The 19,548-nt window shown below is 38.2% G+C and overlaps 1 protein-coding gene across 1 annotated transcript in view; it reads right to left on the bottom strand.

The window, feature by feature from the left end:
- NCKAP5 (NCK associated protein 5) overlaps nucleotides 1–19,548 on the bottom strand; it is a 371,509-nt gene that overhangs the window by 50,165 nt on the left and 301,796 nt on the right. The window contains exons 10-14 of the mRNA XM_074594107.1: nucleotides 16,185–16,289; nucleotides 12,841–13,032; nucleotides 8,484–12,334; nucleotides 7,627–7,747; nucleotides 3,290–3,368 (exon numbers count right to left, since the gene is read on the bottom strand). Of these exons, the coding sequence (XP_074450208.1) occupies nucleotides 3,290–3,368; nucleotides 7,627–7,747; nucleotides 8,484–12,334; nucleotides 12,841–13,032; nucleotides 16,185–16,289 (4,348 nt within the window). The remainder of the gene's footprint in view (nucleotides 1–3,289; nucleotides 3,369–7,626; nucleotides 7,748–8,483; nucleotides 12,335–12,840; nucleotides 13,033–16,184; nucleotides 16,290–19,548) is intronic.

Raw genomic sequence — 19,548 nt, forward strand, 5'->3', positions numbered from 1 at the left:
AACTATTTTATTGCAAAGGGCTTGAGGAAGGAGCTCTGAGGATGACTGGACCTGAAAGTGGTAATTGTGGATTCTTGCGTCTCCTGTCTGTGGGAAGTGGGAGCACAAGCAGCATCTGTGCTGCCTGGGCCACATTTGGCATCCTCACTGACAGTACAGCAGAAGCATCCGGGGTATAACATACTTTGGTTTTAAATTTAAAAAAAATATTTAAAATATATGTTTAAGTACAATATGGCACAATATAAATGACTGCTTCATATGGAAATGATCACATGTTCCTGCGATACAGGCATAGCAGAAGGGAAATTTTATATTACTGGGCATTCTTGTATTCTTTCAATTTAGCAAATCAAAAGAGTCAGCAAAATACTTAAATTTGTTTAGATCAACAACTGACAATAAATTAAAACCTTAGCAACTGGCATTTTACATGCTTTTTCTTTAACACACCCAAGAGTAATTCATTATTAGCAAGCGATGAACCAGCATTGGTTCCAGAACGTGATATCAACCCTGAAGACTGTTCAGTTATATGTATCTTGTTTATTAGCTAACTGTTCTGTGAGAACCCCCAACACTGTGAAACTGTTCCATGAGAACAATCAACCAAAAGCCTCCACCAGGATGTGAACTGCCCGCTTTGATCAGCCTGGCTCACAGTCATGGGCTTGACGGCAGCGAAGCATAACATTTACAGAGCCATCCTTCCTGTATAATTCCCTTCTGCTTCTGACAACTAGAAGCTTAGGAGTTGATAACAAAGAAAGCTGAATTTAGTGCTCTCACATCTCAGGTAATTCTCCATACCAACAAGGTTCTTTATAATCTTCACAAGTTCTTCCTTGTGTATTTTTTTCATTAAAAATCTCAAAATGACATGGGAAATGTTCTAAATGAACTTTTTTAAAAGCTGCATAGAGTTTCAGTCTCGAAAAAAATCAGTATCTTTCTAAGAAAACCTTTGTATCAGAAAAATGCCAGAATCTCTATCAAGGAATTTGGTAAAAGAATCTCAACGATATGTAGGAAAGCTCGCTATTCACAAAGAGCAATGTAGACATATAGCAGCAAAAATACTAATGTAAAATAAAACATAGCCTGATGAGAGTGTAATAAAATACAGCACAATACTGATTTAGGGGTATTCAGGAAGTGCACTTAGATCCATGTTTCTAATTTCCCAGGCTTGGGCTTGTCCTGCTGAAATAAGTAATGACCGGCACATTCTGCATTAGGACTCAACATGCTAATGTTAACAAATTTGCTTAGACTTCTATAATTTTTACTGTGCCAATACTATCTATTGCACATAACGTCTCTCATCATCAAAGAGTTTCCTGACATTAACAACTAGATCCCCAGAGCAAAGTCCTTGAGTTATTTTAGATGGTTTGACAAGGCAGAACAAGGATAGCTGGAATCCTGTGTTGAGCCTTTAAGAGATGGCATTGTCTAGGGAAAAGAAGATGCTTTTGTAATTGGTATAATTCAGATGATGGAAAGGTCTTTGTATGAGCTATTGGAATTTCCAAAGGGCAGCACTGCCTGGCATCTCTGTGGACTTCTACAGACCTGGGCCATAGACCTACCTGTCACTTTCTTCACGTCATCAGCCCTGAAAAAGGTGAAGAAAAAGGTATTTTCTTTGCTAAAAAGGACTTTGGTGCACAGGTGGGCTGGACCCACAGTGATGATCTCTCCTAACTGAGGGCATCATGAACACAAGGCACAACCGAAGTCTGACTTTGGGGAACGCCAACCAACCTGCTCCATAACCACTACGTCCTGTCAGAGACTCAGATTTGGTGTCAGTAGGAGAAGCAACACATTAATGCTCTCAAAAGCCACCTGCATGACATATTACAGGAGCCAATAACAAAGTAATATATCGAAATATATAGCAATTAGGTCTCAGCCACAACCACCAAATACACTGATGAACACCATGGAAGCACTGGAGTCTTTTAAGATAAAAGTTCTGCAAATAGCTGTTTTTTCTTGTTCAGTATCTGCATTAAAAAAAAATTAAACCCAAACATTTCACATCAAGTCAAAGTCAAAGTTTTAAGAATTTTTGGGTGGAAGCAAAAAAATTACTTCAGTCTGAGGAAAAATAATTCTGAACAATCTTAAGTGAGTTATATTCTTTTGGGCAATTTCTAGTAACAGAAAGAAAGTCCTTTATTCACAGAGTGAGGAGCATGTATTTCTCTTCTCAGGGCTAGTGCCTGCCCACTCACAGAATCCTCCCAGAGCCTCACACTGCATTGTTCAAAGTTCTGGTCACTTAGTTGCTGTGATGGAGCCAAGTTATGGCTGGGTTCTTAGAGAGGGAAGAGTTTAGGGATCTTTTCTGCAAGTAAGCCAGACAGACTTTATTTGGTTGAATTTGGGACTGAAAAGGCTGTTCAAGTCAATAAAGCATGCAAACATTTTCCTACTACCCCAAAGAGAAATGTGTTTCGACATGATACATCTATTCAGCCCCACTTGCTGATTGACAGTATTAGTGAAATGAAAGAGCTTCTTGCTAGCAAAATCACTTATAGTGTCCTGAAAACACTGAATCAGATTTTAACTATTGCTGCAGCCTCTGCCTGCAAAGGGAACTTGCTAAAGGAGAATCTTTGTCATTCGGAGTTGGTTCCTTATGCTGGTGACATACTGCTCGAATACAGATCCCAAACAGAGTTCTGTTTTGTCCCCCATTGCCTATTAAATATTTTAACATGTACTGAGGTTAAAAATTAGTACATGCCAATCAAGAAACAGGGCGGATAGTGCTACCCTCCTGAAATGTGTAGAGCACAGGCACCTTTATTTTCAATAACAGCTTTAAGGTTTTCTGAACAGACATCTGGTTTGCTACTCCTGATTTAGTTTATCACAGTAGTTATTATGCTATTCAGAATTTTATTCTGAATTTTACTAACTCAAGGCCAGATGACAGAGTTACAGTATATCAGTATTATTCCCACTGCAAATATCATGCACGACAACCCTCGAGTTAAGCCACTATATGTAACCCACTAGTTTTGCAGGTTGAAATGATCTTTCATAGCCAGATTCCAAAGCCCTTCTGTTGAGCATTACTTTGATTCACAATTGGTAATAGGACCTACTCATCTTTTATACAGTTGGTGAAATATGGCTTTCCAGGAACAGATCTAAATAAATGCTAAAGCTGACGTTAGGTGGGCATACAAATAAAGTAATGAGAATTAAACATGTTTTTTTCCAAGATTTGAGACAGCAATAAAATCCAGTGTAAAATATAATTTTGTACCTATCACATGACTCTGACATGTAGTCCTTGTCATGGTGTCCTCGTCGTCTTCTTGCAGGTTTTCTGTGACTACTTTAGCCTGTACATAGTACAACAACAAAAGTGAAGAACATCTGTGACTCTGTTTATGTTGCTTCATGATAACTACAGAATATCTTTTCAGAAATAAACCAGAGTAAAGTTACAGGGCAGCTAGAAGTGGAAGCATATGTCTGTCTCATTGTATGAATGATTTCGGAGGATAACAACTTTTAACTTCATTCAAAGTCACAACATGCAGCAGTCAAAAAATACCCTTGGAAGATGCAATTTCTCAAGAAATTATGCTCAGGTCTCCTGACCTCTTTGTTTCTCTCTAGAAAAAACATGTTTCAGATTCTCTGCTAAGAAAATGTGAACTTAATACATGATGTGGTATCTCTCTAGTTTAGTTTGCAAACACTGAACTTTGGTGGTTTTGCTTCCACCTCTGTTTAAAAGCATTTATTAGCTAAACGGGGAGAAAAGATTAGTTTAAGAATGCAGTGCACACTAAGATCCTGTATATGTCGTTCAAGTATGTGTTATTCAAATACCCTAGATAGTCTATTTTTCAGATGAAGGCGTATTTTCGCTCTGTTCTTCTGCACTCCTATTTCCAAAATGTATACATAATCTCAGCATCTTCCTAACATACAGTGAAAACCCCCTCCATTACATGCCATCAGATGCCATAATTCAGATCCAGGGACATATTTTTCTGCCACACTACATAAATCAAACAGGAATGAAGATACTTTCAGGGTGATGAGAGGAGGAAAGCCAGCACTGCAGAAAAAATTACTTTCGATATCTCAGAGATCTTAAATTATTTGTTAATCACTCTCTGCTGTTTTAAACCACATATAGCACATTCACAGTAACATTAAATATGTTCTATAATCTAAACCAGTAGAAGTTATCATCATTTGCATGACATATCTTTGATCATAGTATATATTTTGCTTGTCTGGCTTACACAAGTAGCCCTGTTGACCTCTTGTGACTAGCCTCAGTAAGACATGAAAGACTCGCTCTCTATATTTATAAAAGTGCATTTATAATCTCTTCATCCCAGGGATCTGATGACATCTTTTTTCTTCTGAAATGAGGCTCTTCAGACTATGGGAAATGAAGAGGAGAGTATGTGATCATTTGGTATCGAATTCTGGGTAAAACAGTTTCTGCCACTTGCATGCTGCGTGGCGGTCTGTGGCTTGCTGCTCGTGTGTCATTTCACAATATTAGGATAGATCTCTGGGTATTCCCCAAACACCCAGACTGCAGACAGACAGTGCTATACAAAACCCTGGGTGTCTTGATTTTGGTGCCACGCTTCCACCTCACAAAGTAAAGCCCATGGCTTTTCTAAATTACAATGGGCTGTAATAAAATCACAAAGATGAAATGAAGCAGTGCAGCACAAAAATGATTGTATCTCACCTTAAGCTCCAGCCAAGGACACGGAAAAGTATTGGAGAATGTGGAATATCCTTGGTGTGGGCTAAAATATTATGTATTTCTGTTGGCTGGCCTTTAGAGCAAAGTGCTTTTTTGATGAACACTAACGGGAAGCGTATCCCTCTGAAGGTGAATGCACAAGGCTGCCATTGGTGGAACATTGCTTTTTCCATAAATTCAGTGGCAGTCAAGCAATAACATTCTTTGCACGAACAGAAATCAGAGGTAATTGGTGCATATGTTATGGCATAATAGTGCCCCAAGTCTTTACCTGGTATATCATAAGATAAGAGATTTAATCATCAAAAATTAAATAGGTTTTTAAAGAAAAAATGCTAGAAAATTAATGTTAAGAAATGTTATGGCCAGGATTTAAAGAAGCAGTATATATATGATGTGCACTTTTGAAATACAGAAGCTTCTGCACTGAACCTGTATGACTAAATACACTTCACATTGTTCAAAAAAGAAAAGAAATCTTCCTAAGTTTAGGGCTTTTGAAAAGATTTGTGCTGTTTTCTCCAAAAGCATTCATTTTGTCTTTTTACAAGTAAAAAAATGCACAACACGCCAGTCTACGCATGTGACTGTTTTCACTCACAGCTATCTCCCAGTCCTTTGCAAACTGCTTCAAAGTGAGCAGACACCAAAGAATAACTGGAAAGATAGTAATAAGATGCATGAACTTTGAATTTAAAGACTTTCCATTGTTTTTCTTATACAAGTTTGGAGGACAAGATGAGATTCCACAAACCGTGTATTTTACGGTATATCTCTTTCATAAATTAGCATTAAGAACTGTAAGTATGTTTTTAATCTCATTATTTTAGATGTCCTCAGTCTTTTGGCACTAGATATTTCTTTCAGGAATTAAGTGCCACAAAAAATACAATATGAAACTCACAATGATGAAGCATATCATGTAACTTAATCTTCAAGACAATACAAAAATACTTTGATTCCCAGCGAAAAAAAAGTGTATGGTATAGGACAGGTAATGCCTTTTCCCTATGACTAACATGTCCTTAAATAGTATAATTAGCACTTCTCCGTTATTTATGTATATTAAGGACAATCTTTGTAGTTCCCTGATAAAACAAAGTGTGTTTCTTGAAGATATACTTAAAGTCCTAAGTGACTATTACTGCTGCATTTAGAAAGACTTCTCAAAATGACAGACAAGAAGCACAGCAAATTATTGCAGCATTAGAAAATAAAAAGCTAGCAAGAAATTGTAGAAGCAATGTGTAGAGTTTTTTGTACTTCTGTACAGTGAAGATATACCCTAAGCTGTCAGGACCATATTAAATGGGGCATAGTTAAACTGAGTGGCTCTGATAAGGGGCTCTGCTTTGCTATCAAAGTTCTAGATCAGTTGGATTGAATTTCCTGCATATTGCACATTTCCAGACTTTCATTCTCTCTCTTTCCTTTCAGTGACACTACAAGGACAGCCTTAGATATGCTTATAATTTGTGGTTTTATAATGCAGGAGACATCTACATTTTCGAAGAAGAGACGATACCACAGGAGTCAGGAGGAAAAAGTCTTCCAACACATTCATTCTGCATACGTTCCCCATAAGTTTTAAAAAATGACCTTGCAGATGTTCTTAGGAACGACATCTGCATTAAAGTAAAAAAACATTTGCCTGAAGTTGAAACCATGTGTGGGATACTTAAGCACCCTAAACACCAGTACTTAGCTAAAAGTTTTTCCAGTTCCCATTATGAAGATTTTTGAAATTTGTTTTACCCTTGAAACACATCCCAAAGAATTTGTATTTCAAATTCTCTCAGATGTAATAGTTGCATGTGCTGTACTTCAGTAACTCAGTTTTATCAGAACAACAAAAGTAATAGGCTCAAATTCATGTTCAGAATTATATTTGGCACAAGTTTTCAAACTATTTTCTGAAAATTGTGATTATTTTTAATAATCATAATAATAATACAGTCAAGACAGCTATCAGGAATGAGAAAATAATGCTCACTGAGTTAAAGCACATCTGTTCTCCTGGTGCTTCTACTTTAAAACATCATGGGAAAGGTCCCTGTTAGGCAAGAAATTGCTCACTAAATTCTAAGGTTAATTATTAGAAACTTCACAAGGAAGGGAACCCATTCAATCTGACTTTAGGCTACAATCCTAGACTCTGTGTGTATGCTTCTGGATGCAGAAAAGTTAGCCACTCACATAATCTTTCGAGAACCAGAATCTAGCAGCTAACAGAAAATAAAATTATTTTTCTTCTAAATTGCAACTTTTCTACTCGCTGGGTAAATTAAAGTATCAAGTATAGCTAATACCTTATGGAAGCATAAAACTAACTACAGGGCATTAACAGGAAAATTTTCCATGGTACAAAGAGAGACATGGGTCAAATATACGTTTTAGCTTTTGAGACTCCCTCTTAAGTGAAAAATATTCCCAAACGTGGTCAAATACTTTGCCTTTTCCCCGCCAGCATTGCACTTTTCAGGTTTACTGATTTCTATAACGTTCAGAGGAATGTTTAATACTGGCACGCAATTTTGAGGGAAAGGAGGAAAAATAATAAAAAAAAAGCAAATGGTCTTATTATTTCACTGTACTGCAGTATGATTATAGCATCATTGTGCATATATCTCCACTGGAATTGAACTGCCAGCAGAAGCAGTAGAATCTCCATGACTAGCTGTATAATCTGGCCTATAGTCAAGCTGCCAACTTTCATACTAATTCAGAATTCTCTAGCTAGACAAGGTCTTTCTATCATATATAAACACTTACTATCCCGTGTGTCTGTACCGGCAATAAGGAACACATCCAGAAGTTAAAAAGAAGGTAATAATGTTTTCATGTACCAAAGCACTTACCAGGGTCTGATTCTGCATTTCCATATCAGCTTTTGTGTTGCTGTTTTTCTTGTGGTTTCCTTGAGAGCTGATAGAGTTGCCGTGAAGAGAGGAGCCCTGGGAGCTGCCCTTCGACACACTCCTGTAGGAAACATTATTTGATCCACTTTCTGTCTGCTGAGCTGCTTTCTTATCAGCTCTGCAGGTAGAGAGTGATTCCTCTGATAAATTACATTGCCCTTCTTCAATCACTCTACTTTTCCATTCCTTTAATGTTTAAAGTAACCTCTCTGTATCTTTCTGTCTCTAGACCTTTGAGTGATAAATGTTTCTAACTAGCCTTGATCAAATCTGTCACTTGCAATTTCAGGTAGTATATCAATTTAGTCTTTCACATATAATGATTTATATTATATTTTGGACTGCTGTGGGGCAAACGTGCAAACAGAGTATAGCAATTGCTAAGTTCTTCTATGACCAGAGGCTGTAGTAGTTAGAAATGTAATTAATTCTGACTAGTTACCAAGTATGTTTGCTGGTTACAATACACGAAGATGGAATACATTAAAACATGTACCTAATTATCCTCTATCTTTACGCACCATCTGCTTAGATTCTTGATTACTGGAATCATTTGAATCTCTCTGAACTTGGATGTAACTTGCCATTCTTTAATTTCAGAGTTTGGTTAACGAAGTAACATGAACAAAAACATTATTAATGTTTGTTCCTGTAGAGATTAAAGTCCTGATAGTGTACCTACTGATTGCTACTATGCATTCTTTGTCAAAAAGGAAAATACACTGAACTCAGCATCTGGGCATCTATAAAGCTAAAGCATACAACACCACATCCCAAATTCTGTTCCAGAGTTTTACCTGTTTAAAAGCTCTTTCATAAAACTGTCTTTTGGTGAGTATGTAGCTGTGGTGGAACCTTTGACTTTTTCACACTCAATCTCACCAGGCGTGTCTCGTGAAGATTTCATAATTTTGCACTCCATGACATCAGCTAAAATGTCACCACCGTCTGTTTTCTTGTTAATTTCATTTTCTATTTCACAGTGTTCAGTTTTCTTTTTCTCTTTTCTTCTTTCTAATTTTGCCTGCTTAATTCCAAATCCTGGAACTTTTGCATCTTTTTTTTCTACCTTTGTTTTAGGAACATCAGTTTTCCTGCTACTCAGTGCTGGGAGCTTACTCTTTCGAAAGCCAAACCAACTAGCTATAGAGGGCCCAGTTTTTTGTTTAGTCTCCGCAGTGGGAGATCTGGTTTGTCCCTGACCCTTTTGCATATTTTCTTGGATGCATAACATGACTTTCTCCTCTATTGTAGGTTGTAGAGCTGGTGAACTCAAAACATCGGTAACCTTCTCAGAGGCTTCTGCTAACTTCAAAGACATTTGCTGTCTTTGTGACTTTGTTCCTTCCAGTTTATGAGGACACTTTATTCGATCCGAGCTTTGAAACGACGAAACTTGTTTGGAAGATACAGAAGCTGACGCTTCTAAGTCCAATTCTGCTGGCAGAACACTTTTTTTACTTAGAGCTTCATGTTTAAAACTTTCAATGCTTTTCTCACTCTGGACAGATAGACTGTGTGCATCCTTCTGAGAAAATGGTTTGTTTCCATCACATTTTGAAGTGTTGTGAAACAAGTCTACTTTTGAAGATGATCTGAAGGGCAGTTTGCTTGGGCTTCCCTGCTGGCTATTGCAACTACCCATATTTCCAAGAGAATCTTGTCTAGAATAAGAATTTTCTGTGGTTTTAGGAGTATATGAAAGAGTCTCTGGTGTCACTGCTGACCCAGGACTGGCCTTGATTTGAAGTCCTTCCATGGCTGAGTTCTGCCTTGTTAGAGAATTTCCTCTATCGGAAGTATTTGTAATTATCTGAGTCCGTACTTTTCCGAGACCTTCTGTCACAGGGGCAGATGGCTTTTCCCCTGTATGAATGCTAAAACTCTGACTACGAGCTTTTGCTCCATTCATGCCCAGTGCTGGCTTCAAGTGCGACTTGTTACTAGAAGAAACAGATCTCTTAACTAATTTGTTTTCTAATCCATCTACTCTGTCTACCACCAAGTTGCAGTTCTCATGTGAATAAGGTGATGCTGTATCCATACTAAGTCCCACAGCAAAATTATTTTTTCCTTCGGTATCAGATGTAGAGTCTTTTAATTCAGCATCTGTTGCACCTCTAGTGCTTAGACTTATAGATTCATTTTGCTTGTACTTACTGGAACTCACATTACTCTTGGAAGCTGCATTTATACTGTCTTTTTCCTGCTTCCCTGGTACAGTGGAGCTCTTTCGGAGAAGTTGGGGAGATTTGACAAATAATTTCAGTCCTACAGGGAGACGGGTTTTCATTCCTTTCTCATTAGAGTTTTGGGTAGCATGTGCAGTGTCACTACCATGAAACAGTGTTGACAACGGGGAATTGTTTACCTGAGACAGTAAAGGCTCACTTGTGCTTGTTGTACGACATTGAGGAGTTGCGGGGAGAATGTTTGGCATCTTTTGTGGCTGATCCACCCCACTGTCACTGGAAATAACTTTTTTGCTGGAATGTGTGTTTTGTGAAGAAGTTGTTTCCAATGACGGACAACCTAGAGAAAAGGACCTGTCTGTTTGAAAATCTGTGTTGGAAAATTCATGATTCCTGTGGAGACCCAGCTGATTAGAGCTTTTTGGGCAGACTTGCTTTGTGGAAACTTTGGAAAGTCCTTGGCATGCACTATGGGGTTGCTGAGATATGCAGTTATTTTGCCTAATTGCTTCTGCATTTTCTTGAAGGTAAGATAATTCAGTTTTGGCCCCAGAAGATACATTTTTTGCTTGCATTTCATGACTAGATTGATTATGAAAGCCAGAGTTCACAGTTCCTTTTAATGGTGATGATTTCAGTATATTTTTTGCGGTTTCGCTGGGACCAGCTCCTCCTAACTTTACCGCTACAGGTGGTGAATGAGCATAATTAGGCCGAATCAACAGGGATGTTGACCTGCCTGGGGGAACAGGTGGGGATGGTGATCGGGCTTCCACAGTTGCTAAATCACAATGAAAGTCTCTGGTTGGAGGTTCTCCATAGTCACTGGGATCTATAAGGTGCTGAGGCAAAAGTGGTGATGCTGGGCTCTGACTCTTTGGATACTTTGACCTGTTGCCTCTGCCTGGACGTTTCAAGCCGGGCAGGAGGTGGGCAGGGGGCTTTGGAACCTGGAAGTTGACTTTTGAGTCAAAATTATGAGGTGGACTTTGTGCCTTTTTGAATTTTGAAAGCTTTACAGGTGGCAGAGCAGGTGATTTTTCAAGGGTTACAGGGCCCACTGGTTGAGCTACAGGTGTGTCCTCGCTCTCTGTCATCACAGTTTTTTGTGGAGAAAATTTACCTCTGCCAGGTATTTTAGTCAAGTTTGCCTTTTGACTGATTCCTGCATGCACAGTGGAGCTTGAATTGGCCTTGTATGACACATCATACACTGGCTTCACTAGTTTTTGTCGGGGAGTATTTTGCAGTGTCACTCTTCCACAGTGTGAAAATTCACTGGTGGTCATGGGGACAACTGTATTTTTATTCCCTGTATTATCTTCAAGAGTCTGTGTCTCGGTTTCATCTTCAGGTCTTTGTAAAGCAGTGTAGTTTCTAGCATTGGTTCCTGTCTGCAAATCAGTTATTCCCTGAGGTATAAGTTCAGTATATTCTGCACTGGACCTAGTTTGTGGCTCGTTGATTGAAATTTCATTTCTTGTTACAGTGACAACTCCTGTTTGATGTGAGCTGAATTCAATAGGCTCACCATCCTCAGCATCAAATATTACGGTAATGCACTCTTCAGAAGAGGTCTTTTTTATAACCTTTTGTTGTTTAATGAAATTACATGTCTTTGGCCTAGCGTCTGAGTGAGCAGATATGTGTTCTTCCTCTTTGTCAGTAGATACAAACTGAGAATTCTCCGTGACTTTGAGCACGTCAGAGATCTTTGTGTACTTCTCAGAAAAAGGAGTTGCTAATAAATCTGATGGACTTTTCTCATCACTGCTTTCTATATGCAATTCATCCAAGACTTCATTGTCATCAGTATCTGAAAGCTGAAAATTAAGGTCCTTCCAGCCTGTATTAGCATGGCTTTGATTTAACTGTAACTCAGGCAGCTTTGCTCTGGTGCACGATTTTACTTCTGCCTGAAAACCACTGACAAAACTTGTCAATTTTTCAGGTCTTTCCTTTGAATTAAAATATGAACTTCTTTCTGGCAAATGTTTCCTATTAGGATCCCAGTCAAAGAAACTGTCAGAAACGCTGTGAGTTAATTTGTTGCAATAGGTCCTGCAGTCTTTGCTTGGTACTTCCTGCAGCATCAGTAAGGATGAAGAGTCATCATCTGCATCATCATGTGAATCTGAATCATAAGAGAAAGTTTTGTTATGTTCAATGCAAATACTTCCTATTTCCATTGGCTTACAATGAGCCTGTTCATTATGGCTGCCGCATTTAATGCCAGGGGAATATATTCCTTCATTAGAGTTCATGCAATCTTTGTAACCCCATTTTGATATTACTGAAGGTGATTCAAGTAATATTTTTTGCTTCTGTAATTTCTTCAGCCCTTCTAAGATATGGTTTTCCTTGATACGAGTTGGAGGTAGATCATCTGCAGGACTTGAGAGGTTGCTTGGGAGCGAAGCACCAATGCTTATTCTTTTATCCCAGCTCACGGACGACTGTTGAAACAAAATAAAACTCACATATTACTCACAAATGCTGTTAATAAAAAGTGTTACTGTTTTAGTAAAGAGATTTAGGAGTTGCACAGAGCATTACATTTCATCCATTGCTATTAATAGTAATGTTCTTTTTTTAATAAAGGATTTCGTAGTGGTGTGAAGGCTGCAGCGCACTTAAAACCTGTAGGAAGAACAATACGAATGAAAGGATTAAGATAAAAAGAAGAACAATTTGGATTGTGAAAGACAGAATAAATGCCAGAATAAATGAGGAAACTGTGAGCAAATGGGAGTGATAAAGGAATTGTTAAAAAAAAATTAAAAGAGAGGAGAATGAGAGGGAGGGAGACATCGGGGAGAGAACTCTTACTGGGTTTAGTGATGACTGTTTTAAATATAAAAGTGAGAAGAAAGTGAAAAAAAATTCTGAAATAGCAGCTTTTCAATTAATCTTGTTTCAGATGAATTTAAGCTAATAAATGAAGAAAATTAATTTGATTTACCCTTTTGCTGCATGTCTTTCCATCATTCCAAGTGTAGGAGGAACCGCTGGAATATTCGCTGCAAGCACTTGAGAGGGAAAGTTCACTGCTACTGCAGCTGCTCCGGGGATACAGGCGGCTAGGACCTGTCATATTTAATTGACTCTGGCATTTCAAGACAGGTGTACTGGATTTCACATTGTGCCGGCATTCCTAAAATATGAGAAGAAATAGAAATATCTTATGGGTGGAAAAAGATCATTTAACTTCCCCTTGATTAAGAAGGACAAAGAAAAAGCAAGCAAGCTACTTACATCTTCCTGTTCTGCCATTAGCATCTGGTGAATTTAATACAGAGAACCAAATTAAAAATTGCTAACATTTTCATTTGTCAGCGGGATAATCTACGATCCTCCATTTTTTTCTTCTTTATTCTCAAACTGATATTCCGCTCTTGTTGCTAAGTATTATTCTGAGTCTATTTGAATTATGCTTCCTACATAAGCAGCGTGCTCCAGTAAGATACAGAAAACAAAGTTATAAGAATACAAGTACATCTTGACAACTGCATTATAGCCCTACAATGTAACAGATGAGGCTGTACACCCTGGACAAGGTAAATTAATTTAGTATCTCAACCAGAATGTCCACTGAGAATGGAATCTCTCCATTACAGTCTAATTTTGGTTTCCTATCTAGTTCAAAGCTTTGTCTAAGAAACTCTCTGACGTAGGACAATCCATCTTTGTGTCGCTCGCAGACAGCTGAAGCCTCTTGCTTATGCAATTTATTGACACTTTATGGCTGCCTTTAGTACTTGTGTAGTTATCGCCCCTCTCCAAATGCAATTTCAGCTGACTGTGACTAAGTGCCAGCTTTGAGGAAGAGAGTAATGAAGAGCAGATAGCACTTTAGGTAAAATATTAAACCTCTGTAGGAGTATCTAGGATGCCTTTAATTTGTTTTCAAACTAATACTCTTGTGCCTAACAGTGTTAGAGCTTCTTTAATGTTAAGTGCCTGCACCATTCTTTTACGCTATTCTCCAGTTTCCTCGCAGAATCAGACATCTTTTTAATTACCAGGAACACCAGACAGTGCCATGACTCTCTTCCATAAAACTTTGCTTTGGATTTAATTAAGGCAGAATATAATTGTGCAAGCTCAAACAATATTTATTGATTTTTGTATGTAGATATAGCCCAAATTAATTTTGCTTAGATGAAAATTTTACGTTCATATTCAGAAGACACAAGAAATCTGGTTATAGAATCTACAAAGCAATTATCAAAACTCTATATGCAGCAGATACAGCTTCTTCATGCAAGCCTCTGGAAAAACGCTCAGTTTATAGGCACTTCCCATACGCCAACATGTTTGTTAGACTTCTGCTAATTTCTTCCATTTATTCCCTCATGTCCTTCCATTTATTACTACTAGGGTTGAACCTTTTTTCAGTTAAATGGGAGAGAGCAGAATCTTTACTGCTGAGGAGTTCATCAGTACAGCTGTTCATTGCTCAACTGACATAATAATGTTCTGTTTTTGACAAACGTAACTACAGGGCAAATCATTATTCTCTGTCACAGGCAAAACCTATGAATGGGAAAATCATTTAGAGGTAGCAAGAGCACATTTCACCTCTGGGAGTTATTGGTACATGTTCTCCTAGGAAGTCAAATGGATGCAGGAGGAATAGCCTTTAAATCCACTGGCTCTGGGAAGAATCCATCTTTCAGCATCAGAGGCAGGCTGATGCCTGTGTTTTTGGCTCTGAAACAGACTTTCTCGCTTTGTTGAGACAAATTACTCTTTATTTCTGACATCGTGGTTCCCATGGGAGACCCTCTCTCATCAGTTTCCTCAGCTATGACGGCGTCATTCCCTGTAAGGTTGACTGTGTAGAGGCCAACGGCAGCATCTGCTTGTTCTGGCTATTTCATTGTTTTTCAGCTGCGGCACTGGGAAAACATGTCATGTCAAATTTCTGCCCTTTATACTAGGCTATGTCCCAGTCATCACAGTGTTTAGGGGAAGGATGCCCGTAAAATCCTTTCCTGTAAGAATCTGCTGCAGGAGAAAAGAGGAGATCAGAGGACAGTGACAAGTACTGCCTTCCCTTCCTGTCATCTTCAGCTAGCCTGAGAGCCTTTCCACCCCCTCACTTGGTTTCCTTTGCACCTCGAGAGAGGAGAAAGGCATTTGGTCCTACAGTTTTAGCATCGGGGCAAATGGCGATATCTAAGCAAAGCAAAAGAACAGTACATTACTGTAATCATCTTTATTGTTTAAGAGATGAGAAAATGTGCAAAAAATATCATGCTATTACAAGTTCTGAAGTAGGATATCTACCCAATTTCTAGATTGCATTCAGATCACTAAAGAGAGAGTGGGATTTTCTCCTGTGATTTGCCTTTATTCTCTAAATTATCCGAGAAAGTACTTTGAACAGTAAGTTTATGATGCATTAATTAAATATATTTAACTTGCATATGGGTCTATTAACTGACATGGTGGAATTTTAGTTTTTTGTAATCATGACTCTTAAGTCATTACCTTTAACGAAATTAGAGTAAATAGGCCTCAACGTAGTATTACAATTTAAATACCTAATTTTTGCTAGAAATCACAGAAAATTGAAAGATCAGACTACTAAACCCACAAAACTCTGTATTAGAAAAACCTAACCTGAAGGCTTAATTACATATAATGCAAAGGTTCATTAGCATTTTTGTGAACCTTTGAAACAATGCCTTTTCATTAAAGTATGCATTACAAAGGAGATTACATTTTTGTTGACACTACTATACTTCAAGATCAAAGGCACACACAGGTTCAATGTTCTGCTCTTGTCCTCTTTGTTTCCCTCTATCTGTATGTGACTTTTGTTTTTTAAGCTACTTTTCTCTTTGACAATGAAACATGAAAGCCACACTGGCTAACGTTTTGCCAAATAAGCACAAAGCTAACCCCATCTGAAAAAAAAAAAAGCAGAGCCCATGAATTTTTAAAAGTTCATACATAATATATCATAAAAGTAGGATGAATAATATGGTGTATGGGCTTTAATAAAAAGCTCCTTGACCGTTTCTCAGAGATTCTGAGATGTAATCAATACCCAAAAAGGTATCTCGGGGACATTGCTAAGATTTACGCTTTTTTGCACAGAGTGACACTATCTGCTTACTATATCAACTGAGGACACAATATTGAATTTCAGAGAACAGAAGGAAGAAGAAGTATTGTTATCTGCCTCAACAGTGTTTCAATTCAGAGATCAGCTTTACGGCTCATCCCTGACATCAGACTTCGGAGGCCAAAAGGAGGGTTCCAAACAAGGGGTACAAGGACAGCACAAAAACTCACGTGGATCTGAGCCTCAGCAGCTCGAGATTGCATCAGGCTTCTGTTTCGTTCTACTTCTGAAAGCAAATCCCCAGATGAGAGGTCCAAGATGCGTGAATGGAGTTTCTGGGGGGGCAGACGGGAATGAGCAGAGCATAAGCATTTGTCAAATAAGCAGCAGATCAGCATTTTTAAAATTCCAAACTCTGCTGTTAAATTTCAAGGGAAATGAAGAGCCCGAGGTAAAAGGATTTGTTCTAATTTGAAATGTTGCTCCTTGTGCTTAGTTTATCCAAGACTTCCCGTCTGCAGAACAGATCATTCTTCATCGAAAACAAACTCTGCTTTTTCTTCTAGTCACTGTTTTGCAACTTATCATTACTTCACATGCAACAATGAAAAATGAACACAAGTCCCACCATTATCCGTAGTTTGACAGGCTTCAGGAAAAAAGCATAAAAATGAACTCCAAAATTAACATTTATAAACCAATCAACATGTTAATGTTGTTTTATTTACGAGCTGTTACACCTTAAGTGAATGATTGCAAAAATGACCCTATTTTTAAACAGCATTGATCTGCTGAAGGCCTCCTTTGCGCACATTTTAACTCAAAGTCATTAATGTCATCTGTTAGGAACAATTAATGTGAATAGAAAATAATTGCATCAGGGAACTAGGGACTCAGAGGATTTTGTGCATTAATATTCACATGCTGTTCGATTATATACACAGTTCTTTTTTCAGTTTTGCTTGGAAGGATGGCTAAGCTTGTGCCTTTTCCTCTATGTTCACCTGTATACTAATTACTAAGGCTTTCAGTGTGCATTAAGCCTGATTTGTTTTAATTGCAGTTTCAATAAAATCCATGATTCATGTGAATGCCTTGACCGATAACTTAAAAAGAAGAAATATCTGCAGTCTTGTCAGTCACTGGACCAACATATCATGTAACAGGCAGTATGGATCTGACTCATAGTCCACTCAAATTAATGAAAAAGAACTTTTAAAAAGCCTTCAAACAAAAGGACTTCGGATTAGGCTCTTTTCATTTTCCCATTAATTCTCCGGGCTTGCAACCTGAGAGACCACATCTACCTCCTCCTCAGCACCAGGGTGCTCAGCTTGGAGGAACAAATGGTGCAGACCCTGCCAGGGTGCTTTGCCAGCGCGACCCTGTGAAGGATGCAAACCACGGAGACTTGTTGAGGCTGCATGAGTGGCCCATCAACCTGTCCATCCAAAAACCCTGGTCAAAGAGGAAAAAAGAATCTGTGGACCCAAAAGCCCTTCCATGCTGTGCAGTAGTAGTAATGGTAAGACAGTTCTTTGCAGGGCCCTGAAACATCAGTCATGCGGTATCTTATGTCCCGCTACTCCCCAGCCTGCTCTCTTGGTACCCACTGCAGAAATTCATCTGCTAGAGAACAAAGCAGGCAGCCACTCCTGCAGCCTCTGTAATTTATCTACATGCTGTGCTTCAGGCATCTATTCCAGAGAATCTAGCAATTTTTTTAAAAACTGCTAATTATAAATTTGGGAGTGATTTCTCAAGAGTTACATATTCATCCAGGTTTTTCCACAAGGTATTATCTGTTGCAGACTGATTATGGAAAATATTTTCAATGATCAATATTCTGTAAAAACTTACTTTGTCCAATATATTGTTGAACAGATTAAAATGCTATATGCATTCAGTATCCAAGATATTTTTCATTATAAATATTAACTACATCCAGGCTATGTGGTTTTTAACACCAGTGATACCCACCGCCTAGTTATTCAGTGTGCACCTTTTAAAGTTTTATTACTAGAGCTACTGTCAGGCGTTTGTTCAAGATTTAAGCTCCAGGTAAAATGCCTTCCCAAACTCATAGATTTACTTAGTGTATGTGTTATTCTTGACAATAATTCCAACTGCATTGCTGAACCACCAGAGAATTCCACTGTTTTCAGAATCAGAAGTCACCGATGTTATGAACAAGCGGTGTACTTGCTCTTTGCAGAGGAATTAATTACTTCCTCCAGTGAAACCAGTCACCTGATTTTTGCTTACAGATACTTTTTAGCGGAAGTTACTCTAGTCAGATCTGTGCGTTAGAGATGATGACTGGGGACATCTGAGATGGATGAACGTTTATATTTGAACATCTATTTTCCCAGAAAAAAATATCCTAGAAAAACTGCTATAGGAGTTTTACAGTTGTAAAACTGTCTTCCCATTTTTCCAGCAAGGCATTTTAAATACTTCATTGCCTAAATGGGAACACGTATGCATCTCAATAAGGGAAACTAAATATACCCCTATAATGTCATCCAGTGGAATTTCATGTGCTGCTGTTATTGCCCATATCAGACATAAGACCAGAGATCAGCCTGATTGGAACAGGCAGAAAACAGGAACAATTTTTGGGCAGTGATAAGACGTAGCCCAGCAGAGCACGCTGTAAACGGCTCGGAGGTAGGGCGGTCCCTCCACACTGGCTCAGTGACCAGAAGGACTGGGCTGCACAAGGGTCATGCTTTGTTTGAATCATCTTTGCCAGTGTTAAACTCTGTGACTCTATAAAACTGTAATAACAAAGGTGAATCAGCAGACTAAAATGATTAACAAAGAAGGAAAGTGTGTTTTCAAGATGTATAATGTGATTATATTTCTGTATCAAACAAGAGATCACCACACTGGGAATATTCTCCCCCACACATATGCAAATAAACTAACAGACACACAGCCAGCACAATGACTAGCATTAACAAACAGCATAACAAAGTTTGAGATCATTAATTAAATATAGTCACAAAGCACTGAAGCAAGTCATCCAATTACAAAAGAAAAATGATAAGAAAATTGTTTTTCTTTCATTTATTTTTTCTTTTTCCTTCTCCATTTTCTAATTCAAAAATGGTAAAACTCTACTATTTGTTAAAAAACCTCATTAATGATCCGTTTAAAATCAAGTATCAGATTGTGCTAACTATGTATCCTGATTCTGAGTTCTTCTCAGATGCGCAAAATGTGCTGTGTCCTTTATGGTTATTTTCAGACGACAGTCACATAACTAGATCAAGGAGTTACTGCTGCTTTGAAAATTGTACAATATTAAAATCACTGTTGATGCTATCATGATGCAATGGAACAAAAGGTAGACCAGAGCACAGAAGGACTTCCACAAAGATCACATCAGTTTAAGTGAATACTTTTAAACATGAAACCGAGGAGTTACAGCTATAAATCCAAGTCACCTGCCCCATTTGTTGGTGCCCTGTATAATGATATGGGGAAACTGGGCAATATTTGTACATGGTGGGGAATATCTGGGCCCTTCTGAACAGAGGAAGCCACCAGGAACACTGGACTGCAAAACAGAAAACCATTTTGGAAGTG

Source organism: Larus michahellis, chromosome 7, assembly GCF_964199755.1.
Source record: "Larus michahellis chromosome 7, bLarMic1.1, whole genome shotgun sequence".
Lineage (NCBI taxonomy): Eukaryota > Metazoa > Chordata > Aves > Charadriiformes > Laridae > Larus > Larus michahellis.